The sequence below is a fragment of the Schistocerca gregaria genome, chromosome 3 (genome assembly GCF_023897955.1).
Source record: "Schistocerca gregaria isolate iqSchGreg1 chromosome 3, iqSchGreg1.2, whole genome shotgun sequence".
In the NCBI taxonomy this organism is placed as follows: Eukaryota; Metazoa; Arthropoda; class Insecta; order Orthoptera; family Acrididae; genus Schistocerca; species Schistocerca gregaria.
Window position 1 is genome coordinate 946,838,062 of NC_064922.1, and position 21,824 is coordinate 946,859,885.

A 21,824-nucleotide genomic window follows, 5' to 3' on the forward strand; every position below is an offset into this window, starting at 1 on the left:
ACAACCCCCTGGCGAGGTCATGGAGTGCACCAGAGGCAGTCCAAAGGTGAATGTTTGGTGCGCGCTATTGCACGATCGAATTATCGGGCCATTCTTCTTCGCGGAAGAATCTGCAGAATATCTGGACATGTTGCAACTGTATGCTGTTCCTCAGCTGCTTCAGTATCACCCCGATGTCTTGTTTCAGCAAGACGGTGCACCGCCTCATTGGGGTTTGGACGTCCGTGCCTATCTCGATATGAGCTTTCCTGGGCTATGGATTGGTCTTGACGGGCCAACTGTTTGGCCTCCACGTTCTCCTGACATAACCCCACTAAACTTCTTTTTATGGGGTTATGTCAAGGACGGGGTCTACGGAACACGTGTACCAGATCTGGAAACCCTGCGGCAACGGATAACCACAGTCGTGGAATCGATCCCTTCAGTGATGTTGGCTAATGTGTGGACGGAAGTTGAATATCGCCTAGATGTGCTACGTGCTACCAAGGGTGCTCATGTGGAAGTTTACTGATGTGTGAAAAGAAAACTTTGATAGTTTGTAAACAATTAGACACCAGTTTCATATTTGTATCTTACTTCTAGCCTGCGTTATCAGTTTATGTAATCAGGGAAAGTCTTTTCGGTCACCCTGTACATTTCCGTAAGATTCTTGCTATGAACCTCAATCTCGCATCTGCCTTCCCTACACTTTGTTTTATTTGGTCATTCCACTTACGGGCGCTTTTGACAGTTAATCACGTCGGTTGGGACCCACTGATATGGGCGAACAGATAAAGATTCTTTAAACGAAGACAAAATTTCCCGAAGTGTTGCCAGCACAGCTGGTACGGTGTGCCTCGGCAGTCCCCTCGTAGCGCCACGTGTACCTGCGGCGCTGCAGGCTGCTGGCGCGGCGGTCGTTGAACCGGCGCGACGCTGCACTCGCAGGTGAAACTCGCCGCCGGCTTCTCCGGGCCGTCCACCTAGCCGTGTACCAACCTCCTCCGCTCAGTGGCCGCAGCGCTGCGGCACTGCCCGGCTCCAGCACGGGACCGAGCGAGGGGGCGCAGTGGACTCGCAGTCTGAAGGCTACCGGTTCGAAAGTCCGCGACGTACCTAAACAGCTGCAGGCAGCTGCCAGTCTGGTTCTTATGAAAGGGGTCGGGCGATTTACACTCTGGTGACAAGAGTCATGACATGTTGATCTTGTTGTGGTCTTCAGTCCAGAGACTGGTCTCCATCCTGTGCAAACTTCAAGTACCTAGTGCAACCTACTTCCTTCTGAATCTGCTTAGTGTATTCATCTCTTGGCCTCCCTCTCAGTCGTCGTTGGTCCCGTTCTTGCAGGATCTTTTTCCGGCCGCAACGATGTCGGATATTTGTTGTTTTACCGGACTCCTGAATTCACCGTACACTCGTGAAATGATCGTACTGGAAAATACCCACTTCGTCGCTACCTCGGATATGCTATATCCCATCGCTCGAGCGCCGACTAATAACACCACGTTCAGACCCACTTAAATTTTGATAACCTGCCATTGTAGCAGCAGCATCTGACACTTGTTGTGTTATATAGGCGTTGCCGTCAGCAGCGCCGTTTTCGGCTTGTTTACATACGTCTGTATTTGAATACGCATGCCTATACCAGTTTCTTTGACGCTTCAGTGTATAATTTCATGTAGTACGAGTAAGAATATAAAGGCATATTCATCTAAGAAATTTTCCTTGACTGTCAAAATGATGGTCCTTATGAAACGGTTAATTTCAATTAAGTTTCCTGTAAAGTGCAAACTGTATATTTCGTACGCTTCAGCAAGTTCCTGCCATTGCTTGAGTGTTCATGTTCCATATCATTTGCTCTCCGATTTTTCAAGTTTAACATTGTCAGACCAGCTCATCGGAAATGGGCTTTTCTTTAAGGCATTAATTTTCTGACTGATTTGGGGCGGCCCGCCACGACCTTCTTGGTTCAAAAGGCTCTGAGCACTATGGGACTTAATTGATGTGGTCATCAGTCCCCTAGAACTTAGAACTACTTAAACCTAACTAACCTAATGACATCACACACATCCATGCCCGAGGCAGGATTCGAACCTGCGACCGTAGCGGTCGCGCGATTCCGGACTGAAGCGTTTAGGACCGCTCGGTCACTCTGGCCGGCCATGACGTTCTCTCGTGTGCCAGCCACTTCAACTAAGAGTAGCACTTCCAGTCAACGTTCTCAATTATTTACTGGATATATTCTAATCTGTGCCTTTCCCCAACGTTTTTACCCCTTACAGCTCCTTCTAGAACTGGGAACTTATTCCTTGATGTAACACAATCCTATCACCGCATTCCTTATTCTTGGCGTCAATTTTATATGTATCCTCGCCGATTCTGACGAGAACCCCATCATTTGTTATCAGTCCATGTAATACTCGACATCCTTTTGAATCTGCTGAATGTAGTCATCACTTCTTTTCCCTCTACGATTTTTGCCCTCACGCTTGCCTCCAACACTAAACTGGCGATCCCTTAATGTCTAAGATGCGTCCTATCAACCGATCCCTTCTTCTAGACAGGTTGTGCCACAAATCTCTTTCCTCTCCATTTCTATTTAGTACCTCCTCATTAGTTACGTCATCTGCCCGACTAACCTTCAGCAATCTTCTGTAGCATCTCATTTCAAAAGCTTGTATCCTCTTCCTTTCTAAACTGTTGGCCGTCCGTATTTCACTTCCATACGTGGCCACACCTCATATAAAAATTTTCAGAAAAGATTTCCAAACACTTAAATCTATATTCGATGTTAACAAACGCTTTCCTTGCTACCGAAAATCTACTTTTATATCCTCTGTACTTCGGTCATTGTCAGCTATTTTGCTGCCCAAATAGCAAAACTCATCTACTACTTTATGTGTCTCGTTTCCTAATGTAATGTCCTCAGATTTAATTAGACCACATTCCATTATCCTTGTTTTGCTTTTGTTGATGTTCATCTTATATTCTCCTTTCATGACACTGTCCATTCCGTTAAACTGCTCTTCCATGTCCTTTGCTGTCCCTGACAGAATTACAGTATCATCGGCAAAGTTATTATTTCTTCTCCTTCCTGTAATTCCTACTCCAAATTTTACTTTGGTTTCCTTTACTGCTTGCTCAGTACACAAATTGAATAAGATTGGGTATAGGCTACAACCCTGTCTCGCTCCCTTCTCAACCACTGCTTCCCTTTCTTGAGCCTCGACTCTTATTACTGCCGTCCGGTTTCTGTGCGAGGTAGCCGGGCGGTCTTAGGCGCATTGCCACGGTTCACGCGGCTGCTCCCCGTCGGAGGTTCGAGTCCTCCCTTGGGCATGACAGTGTGTGTTGTCGATAGTGTAAGTTAGTTTAAGTTAGATTAAGTAGTGTGTAAGCTTAGGGACCGATGACTTCAGCAGTCTGGTGCCATATAACTTACCACAAATTTATTTTCCGGTTTCTGTACAATTTGTAAATAGCCATTAGCTCCCTGTAATTGAATGCAAATAAGCAAAATGCCTTGACTTAATGATTTTCTCACCACTGACTTTTGCAGTGATTCGAAGTGAAAATAAGACTGAACAGGGTTGTTTTAAGAGTCCAAGAAAATGTTACTTCCAGTTCAAATTCTCATCATTATGAACGCGTTAGATGTTATGTAGAAGCATATACACAGCCATTCTTCTATCGCTCAGTACGCTAATGAAATAGGGTAGGCTTGCGGAGTATATGAGCAGGTAGATGCATGTATTTCAAAATGAACTTCTTTGTGCCTCTTGAAACCCTGACACAGAGAGTTTCGCAAGGTCTAATTTCTGTTGCTGCACTCATTCAGGATATGTAGAGTTTCTCTCTGATTGCACTCTCTCTGCGTCCTCCGCTTTTTAATAGGACGGGCGTTTTTTTTTAATATTCTGTAATTTGCCACATTACGGACAAATATGGACTTTGTTACAGTATTATTACGGCTGCCGCTGTGTTTATTCCGAGGCAGCGACGCGGCAAATAGAATTGCCCGACCGCACACGTAAAACAGCACATGCGATTAGTTTCGCCGAGTGTAGGCGGCATTCGCTTACTGTGTTTCGCGGCAGCGACCGACGCTGCGAAAAATCAGCAGCTGTATTCGGCATTTAAAATCCCCGGCACACGCAGGCACCGCGCAAAGTACGTTTTTATCTCGTTCGGGCTATAAAATCCGCTGCTCTCGGCGGACTGCGATGAAGTCTGAATAAATTACTGAAACAGCTGGCGCTTCCATGCAACAGGATGCCCCGCTTCCGGTGCGGGCTTCAGTCTGCAACGCGCGGTAATTGCCCTAATTGCGGAAACGGAGCGAAGGTAACGACGTCCGCCCCTGAAAAATAAACGAATCCCGCGCTTCGTATTCAGGAAAGCACAGCCGATATTTGATAGAGCTTTTGACGTGGTTTGCGGTATTCTTTCGGTTAATGTGTCGACTGAAATGGCCCTCCCACTGTCTCTAGTTTATGAGTAATTTTGGTTTTCGAATCGTAAAGTTGTGCGACATAAACTAATGCTTCTGCAACCTAAAAGTATCACCTTATATACAGCGTGTCTCAAACCTTTTGCGTCAGATCGAAACAGGTGATTAGTGGGTGCACAAACGACTATATTCAGATAGGGAACCAATGAACGGAAATGCATATTTATCGTGTTATGGACGTACACAGCGTACATCGCATTGCAATAACGTAGCTCAGAGTAACTGTTGACGATCGCCAGTCTCAACGGATGCATGGCAACAGCGCATGAAACTCTGCTGCAAACTCTCAAAGATCCCTGGTGTCTGTTATACCAGAAGACAAGCAGCTTGGACACTAGCAAGCAGGCCTTCATCCATTTCTACTGGGGTTTCATACACAAACGTCTTGATGTAGCCTCAGAGGAAAAGGTCCAGAGGCTTGAGGTCCAACAACCGCGCTGGGAAAAAAAAAAAAAACACGGGACAGGCACTACCCTTCCAATCCAAAGAGGGTTCGTGTTGTTTAGATGCTCGCGGACATTAACATCGAAGTGGGCTGGTGCACCAAACCACATCATTTCGCGGACAGCGAGGGATACAGCCGCCAAGCCGTAGCCGGTCGCGGTGGCCGTGCGTATCTAAGCGCCTCAGTCCGGAACCTCGTGACTGCTACGGTCGCAGGTTCGAGTCCTGCCTCGGGCATAGATGTGTGTGATGTCCTTCGGTTAGTTAGGTTTAAGTAGCTCTAATTTCTAGGGTGCTGATGACCTCAGAAGTTAAGTCACATACTACTCAGAACCATTTTTTTCCAAAGCGTTATCATACATTTTATTAGAGACGTATTATCGGTCTAATAGATCCTACTAGACAGAAAACAAATCGACAATCACGTTTATTTTGAGACAGCACATTATATTCACTTCTGAATAACAAAAATACATGCCAACAATTGATGTAGCACATGAACAGGAGTCAGTAAACAGGGTATTTTAGAGTTTACATCATAGGTGTCCACATCCGGGAGGACTGGGGGTGGGGGGGGGGGGGAGGGGGGGAGGGAGGTTTGAGAGGCGGGGGAGGCAAGAGAGCGCTGTTTTCTCTCTGGAGCGGACTACAAAGCTTTTATTAATTACAGAATTATCATACATTTACAGAACTGAGTGGATAACCATTAATTCTCTGGGATACGATAAGTTTTTGTGCCACCTATGAAATTTGATTCTCGTAGCATGACACGTCTGTAAGCTGACCAACTCGTTTATATAAAAAAAAAATGGCAAAATTAGTGTCTTGTCCTCTCCTGGAAGAATTTCTGTGGACGACCGTGGTGCACATATTGACGAAAAGTTCTCCTGGGAGAATTCATAAGACTGTTCTGCTACATTAATTAGGTTCAGCTACTTTGCTCTTCGTTTAATTGCTGGCCTTGGATTGAAACGAATCAACCTGCTAGCATATTCTGCGCATTCCCACGCAATAATATCTTATGGAATAATTTTCTTGGGGTAACTCATCAGTCAGAAATAAAGTCATAAATAATCCACCAAAAATTTATAAGAATGGTCATTTCCGTACCTGCAACGCAAGAAAGAATGACCTTTATTATCCATTATTCAAGCTGTTAGTGGCTCGGAAAGGAATTCAAAACTCATCAACAACTTTTTGGTCATTTACCCAACAGCATAATCTGACAGGGAGCAAAACAAGTTTTAAATCTAACCTAAACTCATTTCTTTTGTACAACTGCTATTCCATTGGCAAATTTTTATTTAAGAATTGGCAGCCGGTAAACAAATAGATTAATTTCAAGTGTAGTTGCATGAGTAGGAGCAAAAAATAATACGTTCACTAAAGTTAAATTAATCATGTATATTATATCCTGTAAACTGATTCGTCCGGCATCATTTCGGCAAAAAAAGTCGTTCAGTTGATCTATGGAACATGTAACTAAACAACCGACTTGTGTCAGGTTTGCAAGTCTGGTCAAATTGAAGGTTTCAAATACCGTAGAAGTGGACATGCAGTCCAACTGATTTCCTTCAGGCCCGAAACTCCTTATAATCCAACAGCTCTGCGCGTCAGAGGACGTGAAATGTTTGTTACATATTAATGGTGTGAACTGTTTTGAACGTGGGATCAACAGAAGATAACTAGGCAACTACACTTCGACGTCTATTCTGTGGGCACGTCAGACATCTCGTTTCGTATCAACTGCATCTAGTGGCCTAGTTCTCTGTAACAAGGTGATTTGTAAGCGGAACAGTTTCCACGACGTCCAGACAATCTATTCAACTGCCTCTATCATGAACAAGAACACTGCAAGAAGAATTACAAACAAAACCGTTCCAGTTAAAATATAGCAAACCTTGATGGTAAAATTGACAACAGCAGACTGGTTATAAAGTAGAATACTTTCTAGTTATAACGAGACAGAAAATCGAATGACAATATAAATTTATCTGAAAGGAAAAGTAAAATGTTAATGACTGACAGAGTACTGCTACTCAAGTAGAAATGGGTCCGGTTACAAAAAAACACTTAACCCGTATATTTCGGTATTTTTAAGCATCCAGGAAGGACTTCTGCAGAAATGTTCATGTGAAAATGTGATCCCATAATGCTCATCCTACAACAACGCTTCAATTTCAGAGTAATTTTATGAGGGGAAATATATAGTGCCCAAAATAGGAAGAGCCAGATCGGAAAATAGGTCCGAAAATACGAAAGAGCATCCATTCAGGACTTGTCTCTGGTCTTACGCAAGGCAAAAATTTGCTCGAATTCTGTATTCTGGAGTTTATTCTACGAAAAAAAAATGAAGGGAATGTGCTAGATACTGTTCTTACTCCATCGTATTTGTTAGCTAATAATCTGCAGCAAACACGATCTACTACTCAAAACTAAAAAAAGCAGTCACATTTTCTCTGAGAGGACGACAGCAATCGAAAGTGATCTGTTTCGAAACAATTTTATTTCAATCAAGAATCACAATATCAAACTGTGATCTTAGACAACAATGAAAGAATTATGCATCACGGAACAAAACCTTATGCTGTACATTAGATCGATGTCATTGAGAAAGACGTGCAATGAAAGCCTTTTGGTGTAGGGATTACATCACAAAGTTGTTTACTAATGCGAGCTTGGCCTCTAAACGCAACGAAAAGTGCGCAGTTGCACAAACAACTCTTTCAAAAGCCAGCTTTCTTTCGTCACAGTATGTTCAACTTTGATACTCAGACTCGTGACTATTTATTTTCAAATTTCGATTGCTGCCAACACACTTTTAAAATTATATAAATACTGTGTACCAAACACCTGTTATAATCTGTTCATTAAATTACGGGAGAATATGGGAAAACTCAGTAATTATTGTACCAAAAGAGACACGGAAACAGCGTTAATAAGAGCAGCCTAAACTAAAAACTACATGTATATCTGTGTAATTTCTTTGAAAACCGGCACGTACACTCTACAGAGGGAAAGTTGCTTCAGTGCTAAAGATATCGACATGTAGCTAACCTTTCCATATGCAGCAGGAACAGAAAAAAAGCTACACATAGTGTCTTTAAACACCTAAGGATTAATTACTTGCAGAAATACAGGAACCAGACACATTTTTTGGTTTATCTGTGCCAACATAAGCTTCGCCTACGTTCAGTTGGAGTAATACAGATACATTTACTCCGCCAGTACGTGTGTGCCTGTTGCATGGAGAGGGATGACGAGCGTCTTAATTAGGCATCATTAAGCTTTCAGCAAAGCACAGTGGACTTAAGTAACTATATTAATGCAAATAAACATTGGAGAGAAACTGAATATCGCATAAACAAAATTAGGAAGCGTAGCTGGCTGCTGTATTTCTTCAAGTAATTTAATCAACACCCAAGGGATTCAGTCATCATAATCATGACTGTATTGACCTAACTCATCAGGAATCAAGAAACTTGGTAAGTCGTAAGCAGCATGGTTTGTGACTGGAGGCAAACATTTATTCCGTTAACTGACGCCAACTTCAAACGGTAAAATCAAATAACATGTTGCATATTTATTTTACCCACCATGCAAACCTGCTACTGTAAAAACAATATTTTTGTTTGTTACAAAATAACACTTACTGCTGCCGTCCAGCTTTTTTCTTTATTTCTCGCACAACGCATTTCGGGGAATTATTCCCATTATCGAGGTGAGTCTTTACGTGGCATTCGGAGGCGATATGTTTGCGACCTGATGCGTTATTTTGGCGACGTTTATGTTAACAAGGGCAGTTTTGTAATTGACTGCGTATGTTTTCCTGTAGGTAACGGCGAATTTGCAAGTAACTTTTATTCACGGATATCGTATTGCCCTTGTATGTAGAAACATGTCTGTAAGAGGACAACAGTAAGTAAAACTGTCAAACGTAGCATCATACGACTGTGACATCAGTGAGTCACATCCAGAATGAAGTCAGCTCATCCAAAAACCTGGCTGCAGCTATTTGTAGGGATATGAAACGAAAAGATTGCAAAGGCTCAGCCGAAGGTGTAGCAGGTGGCAGATTTGGGAAAAGTAATGAATCTACAAAAGAGATTGCTTACGTAACACTCGTGCGACCCATCTTAGAATATTGTTTGAGACCTACACCAAATAGGACTAACAGTGGATATGGAACGCATACTAAGAGGGTCAGTACGAATGGACAGTACGCTGGTTTGTTTGACCCAGCTGAAGAAACTGAAATTCAAAAAGCTGAAGATACACGCAAACTATCCCAAAAAGTCTACTTGCTATCAAGAAGCGAGCGGTGACGATTCTAGGAATGTACGAAAACATGCTAAACATCGCTTCCGTAGGGTCGCGAGATGAGACTGTACTAATTTAATCGCGTTCTTCTTGCACCGCATACGCGAATGGGATGCGAAGAAGCCCTGAGAACTTCTACAATGGGAAGAGCACTGTCCCACGCACTTTACACGGGTTTGCACAGTACAGATGGAAATTCTTAAGGAAAAGGTGCTTTCAAATTTCCAGTTATGTACAGGAGTTGTGAACTGCGCGTGTTTACGTCACAGTAAAGTCAGCCAAATGTATACAACACAAATGACGTCCAAAAATGCCACAGTACACGAATAATGCACATGGCAATGAGAATTATTTCCCGAAAAGCTTAGTGCGGAAAATAAAGAAAGAAAAATTATGAGTGGTACCAGCAAAGGTTACTTTGTAACAAATAAACCAATTAAATCTCACTATTGTGGTATTTCCCCGAAATTTGCGGTCCTACGTGATTTACATTAAATTACTTGTCTAAGCGTCGTCCACTTCGCTTTGGAAGTTTTTAAACGTTAATGAGGAAGTTATTGGCCTCTGGATACAGCAATACATCCAGTTCAAACTAAAAGGCTGGTTATCTGCTGAAGTATCAATCCGTCTTTTCTACAATTTCTGAGAAATTTTAAGAATAAATTTCATTGAGAATTGCCCCTTACATTCACCGGCAGTGTTTATTGGTTCAAATGGCTCTGAGCACTATGGGACTTAACATCTGAGGTCATCAGTCTCCTAGAACTTAGAACTACTTAAACCTAACTAGCCTAACGACATCACACACATCCTTGCCCGAGGCAGGATTCGAACCTGCTACCGGAACGGTCGCTCGGTTCCAGACTGAAGCGCCCAGAACAGCTCGGCCACACGGCCGGCGCAAGTTTTTAATACGTCCAGATAAAAACACACACACAAACGGAGCGGTTACATTTTAATGCCAACCTTTGACACGAATTCAACATGCAGTTTATAAATGTCTGTCCATTACTGGATACAAGGTCTGCTTGTAATGCAAGACATTTCACATTTAGACCCAAACATGTTTCAGCACCCTTGTGCCATCCTCAGCGGATTTCCTTTGTTTCAATCTTAATTTAACATTACAGGGTCTTGCAGAACACTCCGTACGTTATCGTGTACTAGTTTATTCGTCATCTGGAAATCTAGGTCTCGCAAATCCTTCTTTTTTTTTAAAAATATCTGCATTCTCCTCAGTTGCTGTAAAGCACACACTAACAACGTTACACACATTTTGCAGAACTTCATTTGTACATTACACCGACCAAACTCCGCCACAACACAGTGCCTGCAGTTATGTATAACCGTGGCCAATGCAAGAGCAGAAAAACTTAATGATGTAAATACTTAATGATTAAAGAAAACCAGTCACTGAAAAGGAGAACCGTTGAGACGTCGATAGGCACACACAAAAGAAGAGAAATCTTGCTCGGTTTCGGACTCATTTTCTTCACAAGTTAGCGTACACACACACACACACACACACACACACACACACACACGACGCGCGCGCGCGCGCGCGAGCACTCACACACGAGTCAATGCCTCTACGTAGTGCAGGCTAGGTACAAGAACTTTGCTACAACATTAAAACCTAGTGGTGAATGTCTTTGTTCTTGGTTGTCCAGACGAGTATGAAAGTTCTTGAATCTTGTGAAGGTAGTCTGACCCTCTTTTCTATCTAGGGCACCCAAAGTACATGTTTCATGATGCAATATTTACCAACAGCCTTGAGTCTGTGTCGCTTGGCCACCAAGAGCTGTTGCAGAACGAATTGATTCACGGATCCAGTTACATGGCTCCTTCCGTGTATAGCGATTTTACGACTCTGCCGAGTGGGGCCTGAAGATGGCATCAATGTAATGCCGGAACTGGTAGCACACAGAAGTTCATAAAATTAAATTTCCACAATACGTACGGCTGTTGGTAAATTATTGCATCAAAAAGTTGATGCCAGCCGTCGTCCCACGATCCATAATGGATCAACGAAGAACAAAGTAGATGTGGTCGACGTCCTGTATCTCCCCCCAGTCGCCTTATGGTAGCGGTGTGGCGTGGATTCCACGTGTAGAAGCTTTGACGGTAGCAGCCGTTGTTGGATTTCTGTCTGGGAATGGACCTTGCGAACTGCCTTTCGTTCCCCTAAGAGGCTGCGCCAATTGAGTCACACTAGCTGCAGGTTGGGCACTGCTCAGGCGACATTCGGATTGGTCGCCAAAGACGTGGCAACGCCGTGTGGACGGGCTCGGGGCCTACAATCGCCGGGGCGGGGTGCTGCACCTGTGTTCGGAGTATGGCGGCTGCGGCTGCACCTGTGGCCACGAGGTCCCTCGGGAGCGCCGCTGACCTTGAACCTCGCCGCCCCAGGTAGCGGCCACGTCACAGGATTTCCACCTGCGGGACAGCACCACCGCGCCGCTGCCCGCATGGCAACGCGCGCGCCGGCCTCCAGACAACGGCGATTTTCCGGCCAGTGGAGCTAGGACGAGAGTTGTGTTTCACTCGCTCGGTAAACGTCTGTCCCTGATGAGCTTCTAGAAGGCCTTAGCCGCCGCGCGAAAGCTGAGCTCACCTACCGGTCTGACGTGGCACTTGCGGGACACTTCACAAGTACACGCCGAAGCATACTGGCAGTGGAATGAATGCGAGACAGATAGAAAAAAAAACCCAACTAAACTGTTTATTACTTCAAAAGTAATCGCCATAACTGTTAATGGACTCTTCCCACTGTGAGATAAGACGGTCAGTGTCTTCACGGAAACATGTTTGCACTTATTTTCTTAAGGAACCATGGCTGTACCCAATCGTGCACCTCTTGGTCCGAAGCAAACCTACAGCCACGAATGTCTTCCTTCAGGGCTTCAAAAATATGGAAATGGTGTGGGGAGAGATCTGAAGTGTATCGAAAATGTGTAGCGGCTGTGCAGCGAAACTTCTGCAGCGTAGCCGGCACAATCTTGGCAACATATGGCCCGTACCTTGGGACAAATACTGTGCATACGACCCACTACGTATAGAAGACAAAAGGAACAAGCGAAGCAGAAACGTCTTGGCAAAACTGTAGTTCACCTATACTCCGCATCTTGCCTTCCTGTGAAGAGAGTAATATTCGCAGCAGAAAAAATTCGGCTGTTTAGTTTGCCTAAAAATTCTAAATTTGAATTACGGATTGCTGTACGAGATCGTATATGGGCTCTTTAACTGTTTCGAAATAAATCACTTCCGATAGCTCACTCCCAGGCAACACGTCTGCTTTTTATAGTTTTCAGTCACGTTACCACGCTTAATGCAAGTTACGAATACACATGAAAAATATCAATGGAACAAGAACAGTACCTCCGCTGTCGTGCTTTCCCCGGTTACTCAACTCTGGTATCTAGACTCCAAGCTCGCCCGCCTTTACATCCACTTCCAACAGCGACCTATCGTGAATATCACCTTGTAGAAACTTATTTAGGTGTATCAAAAAACTAGAAACCCGCCTCGATTGCGAAAAAAGCACCTAGTGTTAACCTAGGTTTCGGCGTAGATAACTACACCTTCTTCAGAACAATAAAACCCACAATTGCCTAAGAAGACCTTGTTCTGAAGAAGGTGTAGTTATCTACTCCGAAACCTAGGTTAACACTAGGTGCTTTTTTCGCAATCGAGGTGCGTTTCTAGTTTTTTAGTATATTAACCAACGAATGCTGACGCGCTGCGATATTAAACTTATTTAGGTATTATTTCTTTGACGGCGCATGATTCGCCAACCTAAGTAAAGGAAAAAGAAACACCGTTGCAGGTTGCGAATTGCGACACCTGGGAAGGGAACAACAGGTGTTATGCACGCAGAATCGCGCGGGCGGTGAAATTACGGCACCGCTCCGTTACAAACCGCTGGAAAACCGCAATTCCTGCCGAAATAGCCGCGTTACGAACCTCTCCCGAATGAGATCGGTTAGGTTCGGTAGACACGTCGATGGAATGCAATAGGTGGCAAAATCCTTCTCCACCGTGCCTTCTGATGCGACGCTCGTGCAAGTAAGAACAACTTTAGCGTGCGTTAACAGAAAACTGTCGCTACAGACACGCGTACGAAATAGGCTGATGGCGTTCCCATGGTAACGAGTTGATATTGCAGATAGCTTTCCGGTACGTGGAACAATACAGCTGCTCGCCACGTACTGCAATATCCTGCCAAACAGCTACGAAAGAATCAATTAATTTATTAGAAAACCAGATTGTCAATCTTCGAGGGTATGGTAGAAAGATGGGGTAAACAGCTGAACTGTTATAAATGGTAGTGAATAACACTTCGTGCGTAATTCTTTGAGAATACAATTTTTCTAGTTTTTAGACGTTTTTTACCTGCGGTCGGTATGGTACTACTGTTTCATAGACAGCACTGTTTTTGGGTTCGAAACATGAGACGTTTAACACCCCTTAGTCTGTCCTGTCGCTTGCTTCCCTCGCACAGTTTTGTGATTTTAACGACCTCCGGTAGCCACAGAGAGGAGCACAGCGTTAACATCGCACGTAGGCTTACCTGTGCTTCTGGAAGCGGCGACGACGCTGGCGAAGGCGAAACAGCCGAGGGCCGCGGAGACGGCCAGCCGCACCGACGCTCGGCAGCTGCCTGCGAGCGCCATGGCTACGGGGGATCGCGTGTCTCGAGTCACTCGCAGAGCAAGCAGGGACGCACTTGGCGGCACCTCACGCGCACATCTCGCGTCACGCACTGAGCAGAACGCCGGCGACACTCCGGGAACGACCTCGCTCTGGCGGAGCCTAGAGCGCACTGGCCGCGGGAGCCGCGCGGCAGCGGCGCGCAGAGCCGCCGGCCGGCCGGCCGTCCCCCGCTAACCAATGGCGCGCGCCGACATTGTTGCGCTCGCGACGTCATTGGTAGGCGGCCCGCGCTACCTCGCCGCCGCAGCCTTCTGGCTGCCGCGCTGGTCATTCGGCCACGTTGAGCTGTCCCCGTGGCACGATCAGTTGCTGCCGCGAGGAGCAGCAACAGCTTTCCGGGAACACTTTCTCCAGGCAGCAATGTTTCGTTATGTCCTCACGTCTACGTCTCTATCCCTTCCCGATTAATGATTACTACCACAGGGGTCGATACTGGGTCCACTCTTATTCGTGTGGGCTATAAATCAACTGGTATCATATATCCAAGAAGGGTAAACAGTTTCACACTTGCTGCTATGGGGAGCACCAAGAACGCTCTGGGAATACCAGTATTTATCGAAATGACAGGATTCTGCAATATGCTGAAATGTTTCATAATGTCCTCACGTCGACGTCTCTATCCCTTCCCGATTAATTGATTACTACCACAGGGGTCGATACTGGGTCCACTCTTGTTCGTGTGAGATATAAATCAACTGGTGTCATACATCCAACAAAGGGGAAATACTTCGACACTTGCTGCCATGGGAAGCACCAAGAACGTTCTGGGAATACCTGTATTTCTCCAAATGACACGATCCTGCAACATGCTGCAATGTTTCGTAATGTCCTCACGACTAAGTCTCTACCCCTTCCCGATTAATTGATTACTACCACAGGGGTCGACACTGGATCCACTGTTATTCGTGTGAGATACTAATCAAAAGAAGGCTGTATACATGGAAGAAGCCGGGACATACTCACAGGTTTCAGATAGATTATATAATGGTAAGACAGAGATTTAGGAAGCAGGTTTTAAATTGTAAGTCATTTCTAGGGGCAAATGTGGACTCTGACCACAATCTATTGGTTATGACCTGTAGATTAAAACTAAAGAAACTGCAAAAATGTGGGAAATTAAGGAGATGGGACCTGGATAAACTAAAAGAACCAGAGGTTGTACAGAGCTTCATAGAGAGCATAAGGGAGCAATTGACAGGAATGGGGGAAAGAAATACGGTACAAGAAGAAAGGGTAGCTCTGAGGGATGAAGTAGTGTAGGCAGCAGATGATCAACTAGGTAAAAAGACGAATGCTAGTAGAAATCCTTAGGTAACAGAAGAAATATTGAATTTAATTGATGAAAGGAGAAAATATAAAAATGCAGTAAATGAAGCAGGCAAGAAAGAATACAGACGTCTCAAAAATGAGATCGACAGAAAGTGCAAAATGGTTAAGCAGGGATGGCTAGACGACAAATGTAAGGATGTAGAGGCTTATCTCATTAGGGGTAAGATAGATACTCCCTACAGGGAAATTAAAGAGACCTTTGGAGATAAGAGAACCACTTGTATGAATATCAAGAGCTCAGATGGAAACCCAGTTCTAAGCAAAGAAGGGAAAGCAGAAAGGTGGAAGGAGTATATAGAGGATCTATACAAGAGCGATGTACTTGAGGACAATATAATGGAAATGGAAGAGGATGTAGATGAAGATGAAATGGGAGATACGATACTGCGTGACGAGTTTGACAGAGCACTGAAAGACCTGAGTCGAAACAAGGCCCCCGGAGTGGACAACATTCCATTGGAACTACTGACGGCCTTTGGATAGCCAGTTCTGACAAAACTCTACCATTTGGTGAGCAAGATGTATGAAACAGGCGAAATACCCTCAGACTTCAAGAAGAATATAATAATTCCAATCCCAAAGAAAGCAGGTGTTGACAGATGTGAAAATTATCAAACTATCAGTTTAATAAGTCACAGCTGCAAAATACTAACGCGAATTATTTACAGACGAATGTAAAAACTAGTAGAAGCCGACCTCGGGGAAGATCAGTTTGGATTCCGTAGAAATGTTGGATCACGTGAGGCAATACTGCCCCTACGAATTATCTTAGAAGCTAGATTAAGGAAGGGCAAACCTACGTTTCTAGCATTTGTAGACTTAGAGAAAGCTTTTGACAATGTTGATTGGAATACTCTCTTTCAAATTCTGAAGGTAGCAGGGGTAAAATACAGGGAGCGAAAGTCTATTTACAATTTGTACAGAAACCAGATGGCAGCTATAAGAGTCGAGGGACATGAAAGGGAAGCAATGGTTGGGAAGGGAGTGAGACAGGGCTGTAGTCTCTCCCCGATGTTATTCAATCTGTATATTGAGCAAGCAGTGAAGGAAACAAAAGAAAATTTCGGAGTAGGTGCTAAAATCCATGGAGAAGAAATAAAAATGTTGAGGTTCGCCGATGACATCGTACTTCTGTCAGAGACAGCAAAGGACTTAGAAGAGCATTTGAACGGAATGGATAGTGTCTTGAAAGGAGGATATAAGATGAACATCAACAAAAGCAAAATGAGGATAATGGAATGTAGTCGAATTAAGTCGGGTGATGCTGAGGGCATTAGATTAGGAAATGAGACCCTTAAAGTAGTAAAGGAGTTTTGCTATTTGGGGAGCAAATAACTGACGATGGTCGAAGTAGAGAGGATATAAAATGTAGACTGGCAATGGCAAGGAAAGCGTTTCTGAAGAAGAGGATTTTGTTAACATCGAGTATAGGTATAAGAGTCAGGAAGTCGTTTCTGAAACTATTTGTATAGAGTGTTGCCTTGTATGGAAGTAAAACGTGAAGGTTTCTAATTGTGGTGTTACAGAAGAATGCTGAAGATTAGATGGGTAGATCACATAACTGATGAGGAAGTACTGAATAGGATTGGGGAGAAGAGAAGTTTGTGGCACAAGTTTACCAGAAGAAGGGATCGGTATGTATGACATATTCTGAGGCATCAAGGGATCACCAATTTAGTATAGGAGGGCAGCGTGGAGGGTAAAACTCATAGAGGGAGACCAAGAGGTGACTACACTAAGCAGATTCAAAAGGATGTAGGCTGCAGTAAGTACTGGGAGATGAAGAAGCTTGCACAAGATGGAGTAGCATGGAGAGCTGCAGTCTCAGGACTGAAGACCACAACATCAACAACTAATCAACTGGTGTCATACATCCAAGAAGGGGAAATAGTTCGTCACTTGCTGCCATTGGAAGCGCCAAGAACGTTCTGGGAATACCAGTATGTCTCCAAATGACAGGATCCTGCAATACGCTGTAATGTTTCGTAATGTCCTCATGTCTACATCTCTATCCTTTCCCGATTAATGGATTACTACGACGGTAGTCGATACTGGGTCCAATCTTGTTCGTGTGAGATATACATCAACTTGTGTCATACATCCAAGAGGGGTAAATAGTTCGACACTTGCTGCCATGGGAAGCGCCAAGAACGCTCTGGGAATACCAGTATTTCTCGAAATGACAGGACCCAGCAGAGTTTCGTAATTTCCTCACGTCTACGTCTCTATTCCTTCCCGATTAATTGATTACTACCACAGGGGTCGACACTGGGTCCACTGTTATTCGTGTGAGATACTGATCAACTGGTGTCTTACATCCAAGAAGGGAAAATAATTTGACACTTGCTGCCATGGGAAGCGCCAAGAACGTTCTGGGAATACCAGTATTTCTCGAAATGACAGGACCCTGCAATGTTTCGTAATGTCCTGACATCTACCTCTCTATCCCTTCCCGATTAATTGATTACTACCACAGGGGTCGATACTGGATCCACTCTTGTTCGAGTGAGATATAAATCGACTGGTGTCATACATACAAGAAGGGGAAACAGTTCTACACTTGCTGTCATGGGAAGCGCCAAGAACGTTCTGGGAATACCAGTATTTCTCGAAATGACAGGACCCTGCAATGTTTCGTAATGTCCTCACATCTACCTCTCTATCCCTTCCCGATTAATTGATTACTACCACAGGGGTCGATACTGGATCCACTCTTGTTCGAGTGAGATATAAATCGACTGGTGTCATACATACAAGAAGGGGAAACAGTTCTACACTTGCTGTCATGGGAAGCGCCAAGAACGTTCTGGGAATACCAGTATTTCTCGAAATGACAGGACCCTGCAATGTTTCGTAATGTTCTCACATCTACCTCTCTATCCCTTCCCGATTAATTGATTACTACCGCAGTGGTCGATACTGGATCCACTCTTGTTCGAGTGAGATATAAATCGACTGGTGTCATACATACAAGAAGGGGAAACAGTTCTACACTTGCTGTCATGGGAAGCGCCAAGAACGTTCTGGGAACACCTGTATTTCTCGAAATGAAAGGACCCTGCAATATGCTGCAATGTTTCGTGATATCTTCCTACCTTGATTTGTCGCCTTCTCTTATTAACCGATTACAGATCGATATTGGATCCACTCTTATTCTTGTTATGTATACGTGAGCTGTCATTATATTTCCACAGAGGAGAAATACTTTCTTATTTTTGCTAGACAGGATCCCAACGATATAATGCAATTCCGTAATGTACTGAGACCTATTGCTGTATTCTTCTCTTACTAAATGAGTACTACCACAAACACTTATATACGGCCCACTCTTATTCTTGTTGTGTCTAAATGAACCACCAATGTATGTCCAAGACTCAGAAACAGTTCTCAACTTACTGATACGCGAAGCAATATGAACTTCCCTGGAGTACTTTCTCCAATTCACATGATGCTGAAATATGTTGCTGTGCTCTGTAATGTCTTTATGTCTACGTCTACATTATTTTTCTGTTCGCTATTAACTGATTGCAACCACTACGATGGATATTGGGGTCATTCTTATTCTTGTCGCATGTGATTGAGTTACCATCATATATCAGGAAGTACACTACTGGCCATTAAAATTGCTACACCAAGAAGAAATGCAGACGAGAAACGGGTATTCATTGGACAAATATATTATACTAGAACTGACATGTGATTACCTTTTCACGCTATTTGGGTGCATAGACCCTGAGAAATCAAGTACCCTGAACAACCATCTCTGGCCGTAATAACGGCCTTGATACGCCTTGGCATTGAGTCAAACAGAGCTTGGATGGCGTGTCCAGGTACATCTGCCCATGCAGCTTCAGCACGATACCACAGTTCATGAAGAGTAGTGACTGGTGTATTGTGACGAGCCAGTTGCTCGGCCACCATTGACCATTCATTTTCAATTTGTGAGAGATCTGGAGAACGTGCTGGCCAGGGCAGCAGTCAAACATTTTCTGTATCCAGAAAGGCCGTACAGGGTCTGCAACACGCGGTCGTGCATTATTCTGCTGAAATGTAGGGTTTCACAGGAATCGAATGATGGGTAGAACCACGGGTCATAACACATCTGAAATGTAACGTCCGTCAATGCGAACAAGAGGTGACCGAGACGTGTAACCAATGGCACCCCATACCACCACGCCGGTTGATACGCCAGAATCGCGATGACGAATACACGCTTCCAATGTGCGTTCACTGCGATGTCGCCAAACACGGATGCGACCGTCATGATGCTGTAAACAGAACCTGGATTCATCCGAAAAAATGACGTTTTGCCATTCGTGCACCCGGGTTCGTCGTCGAGTACACCATCGCAGGCGCTCCTTTCTGTGATGAGGCGTCAAGGGTAGCCTCAGCCACGGTCTCCGAGCTGATAGTCCATGCTGCTGCCAACGTCGTCGAACTGTTCGTGCAGATGGTTGTTGTCTTGCAAACGTCCCCATCTGTTGACTCAGGGATCGCGACGTGGATGCACGATCCGTTCCAACCAAATAGATTAGATGCCTGTCATCTCGACTGACAGTGATACGAGCCCGTTGGGATCCAGCACGGCCTTCCGTATTACCCTCCAGAACCCAACGATTCCATATTGTGCTTACGGTCATTGGCTCACGATCAACGCGAGCAGCAATGTCGCGATAAGATAAGCCGCAATCGCGATAGGCTACAATCCGACCTTTATCAAAGTCGGAAACGTGGTGGTACGCATATCTCCTCCTTACACAAGACATCACAACAACGTTTCAGCAGGCAACGACGGTCAACTGCTGTTTGTGTATGAGAAACGGGTTGGAAACTTTTCTCATGTCAGCACGTTGTATGTGTCGCCACCGGCACCAACCTTGTGTGAATGCTCTGAAAAGTTAATCATTTGCATATGACACCATCATCTTTCTGTCGGTTAAATTTCGCATCTGTAGCACGTCATCTTCGCGGTGCAGCAATTTTAATGGCCAGTAGTGTATAACCACGAAGTAGAAATAGTTCCTTACTTGCTGTTGCGAGACAGGGCTCCAGCAATATATTGCTGTATTTCGTAATGTCCTCAAACTTATTTCTGTATCCTTCTCCTATTAATTGACTACTACTACAAGGACCTATATAGGGTCCACTCCTATTCTTGTTTTGTCTAAATGAACTGCCATCGTATATTCAAAAATCAGAAGTAGTTCTCCACTTGCTGCAAAGCACCAAGAACGTTCCTGGAGTACTTTCTCCAAATGACATAACCATGAAATATACTGCTGTGTTCTGTAATGTCCTTACGTCTACATCAATATTATTTTTCTGTTCGCTGTTAATTGATTACAACCGCAAGGATCGATATTGGCGTCACTCTTATTCTTGTCATGTATGAACCAGTTACCATCATACACTCCTGGAAATTGAAATAAGAACACCGTGAAGTCATTGTCCCAGGAAGGGAAAACTTTATTGACACATTCCTGGGGTCAGATACATCACATGATCACACTGACAGAACCACAGGCACATAGACACAGGCAACAGAGCATGCACAATGTCGGCACTAGTACAGTGTATATCCACCTTTCGCACCAATGCAGGCTGCTATTCTCCCATGGAGACGATCGTAGAGATGCTGGATGTAGTCCTGTGGAACGGCTTGCCATGCCATTTCCACCTGGCGCCTCAGTTGGACCAGCGTTCGTGCTGGACGTGCAGACCGCGTGAGACGACGCTTCATCCACTCCCAAACATGCTCAATGGGGGACAGATCCGGAGATCTTGCTGTCCAGGGTAGTTGACTTACACCTTCTAGAGCACGTTGGGTGGCACGGGATACATGCGGACGTGCACTGTCCTGTTGGAACAGCAAGTTCCCTTGCCGGTCTAGGAATGGTAGAACGATGGGTTCGATGACGGTTTGGATGCACCGTGCACTATTCAGTGTCCCCTCGACGATCACCAGAGGTGTACGGCCAGTGTAGGAGATCGCTCCCCACACCATGGTGCCGGGTGTTGGCCTGTGTGCCTCGGTCGTATGCAGTCCTGATTGTGGCGCTCACCTGCACGGCGCCAAACACGCATACGATCATCATTGGCACCAAGGCAGAAGCAACTCTCATCCCTGAAGACGACACGTCTCCATTCGTCCCTCCATTCACGCCTGTCGCGACACCACTGGAGGCGGGCTGCGCGATGTTGGGGCGTGAGCGGAAGACGGCCTAACGGTGTGCGGGACCGTAGCCCAGCTTCATGGAGACGGTTGCGAATGGTCCTCGCCGATACCCCAGGAGCAACAGCGTCCCTAATTTGCTGGGAAGTGGCGGTGCAGCCCCTACGGCACTGCGTAGGATCCTACGGTCTTGGCGTGCATCCGTGCGTCGCTGCGGTCCGGTCCCAGGTCGACGGGCACGTGCACCTTCCGCCGACCACTGTCGACAACATCGATGTACTGTGGAGACCTCACGCCCCACGTGTTGAGCAATTCGGCGGTACGTCCACCCGGCCTCCCACATGCCCACTATACACC

General features: G+C 44.9%; 1 protein-coding gene across 1 annotated transcript in view; it reads right to left on the bottom strand.

Moving 5' to 3' along the window:
• The window catches only part of LOC126355878 (low-density lipoprotein receptor-related protein 2), a 1,254,105-nt gene extending 1,239,886 nt beyond the window's left edge, over positions 1-14,219 (bottom strand). Inside the window, exon 1 of the mRNA XM_050006377.1 lies at positions 13,824-14,219. Coding sequence (XP_049862334.1) covers positions 13,824-13,926 — 103 coding nt within the window. The 5' untranslated portion in view covers positions 13,927-14,219. The remainder of the gene's footprint in view (positions 1-13,823) is intronic.
• Between the last annotated feature and the right edge of the window lie 7,605 nt (positions 14,220-21,824).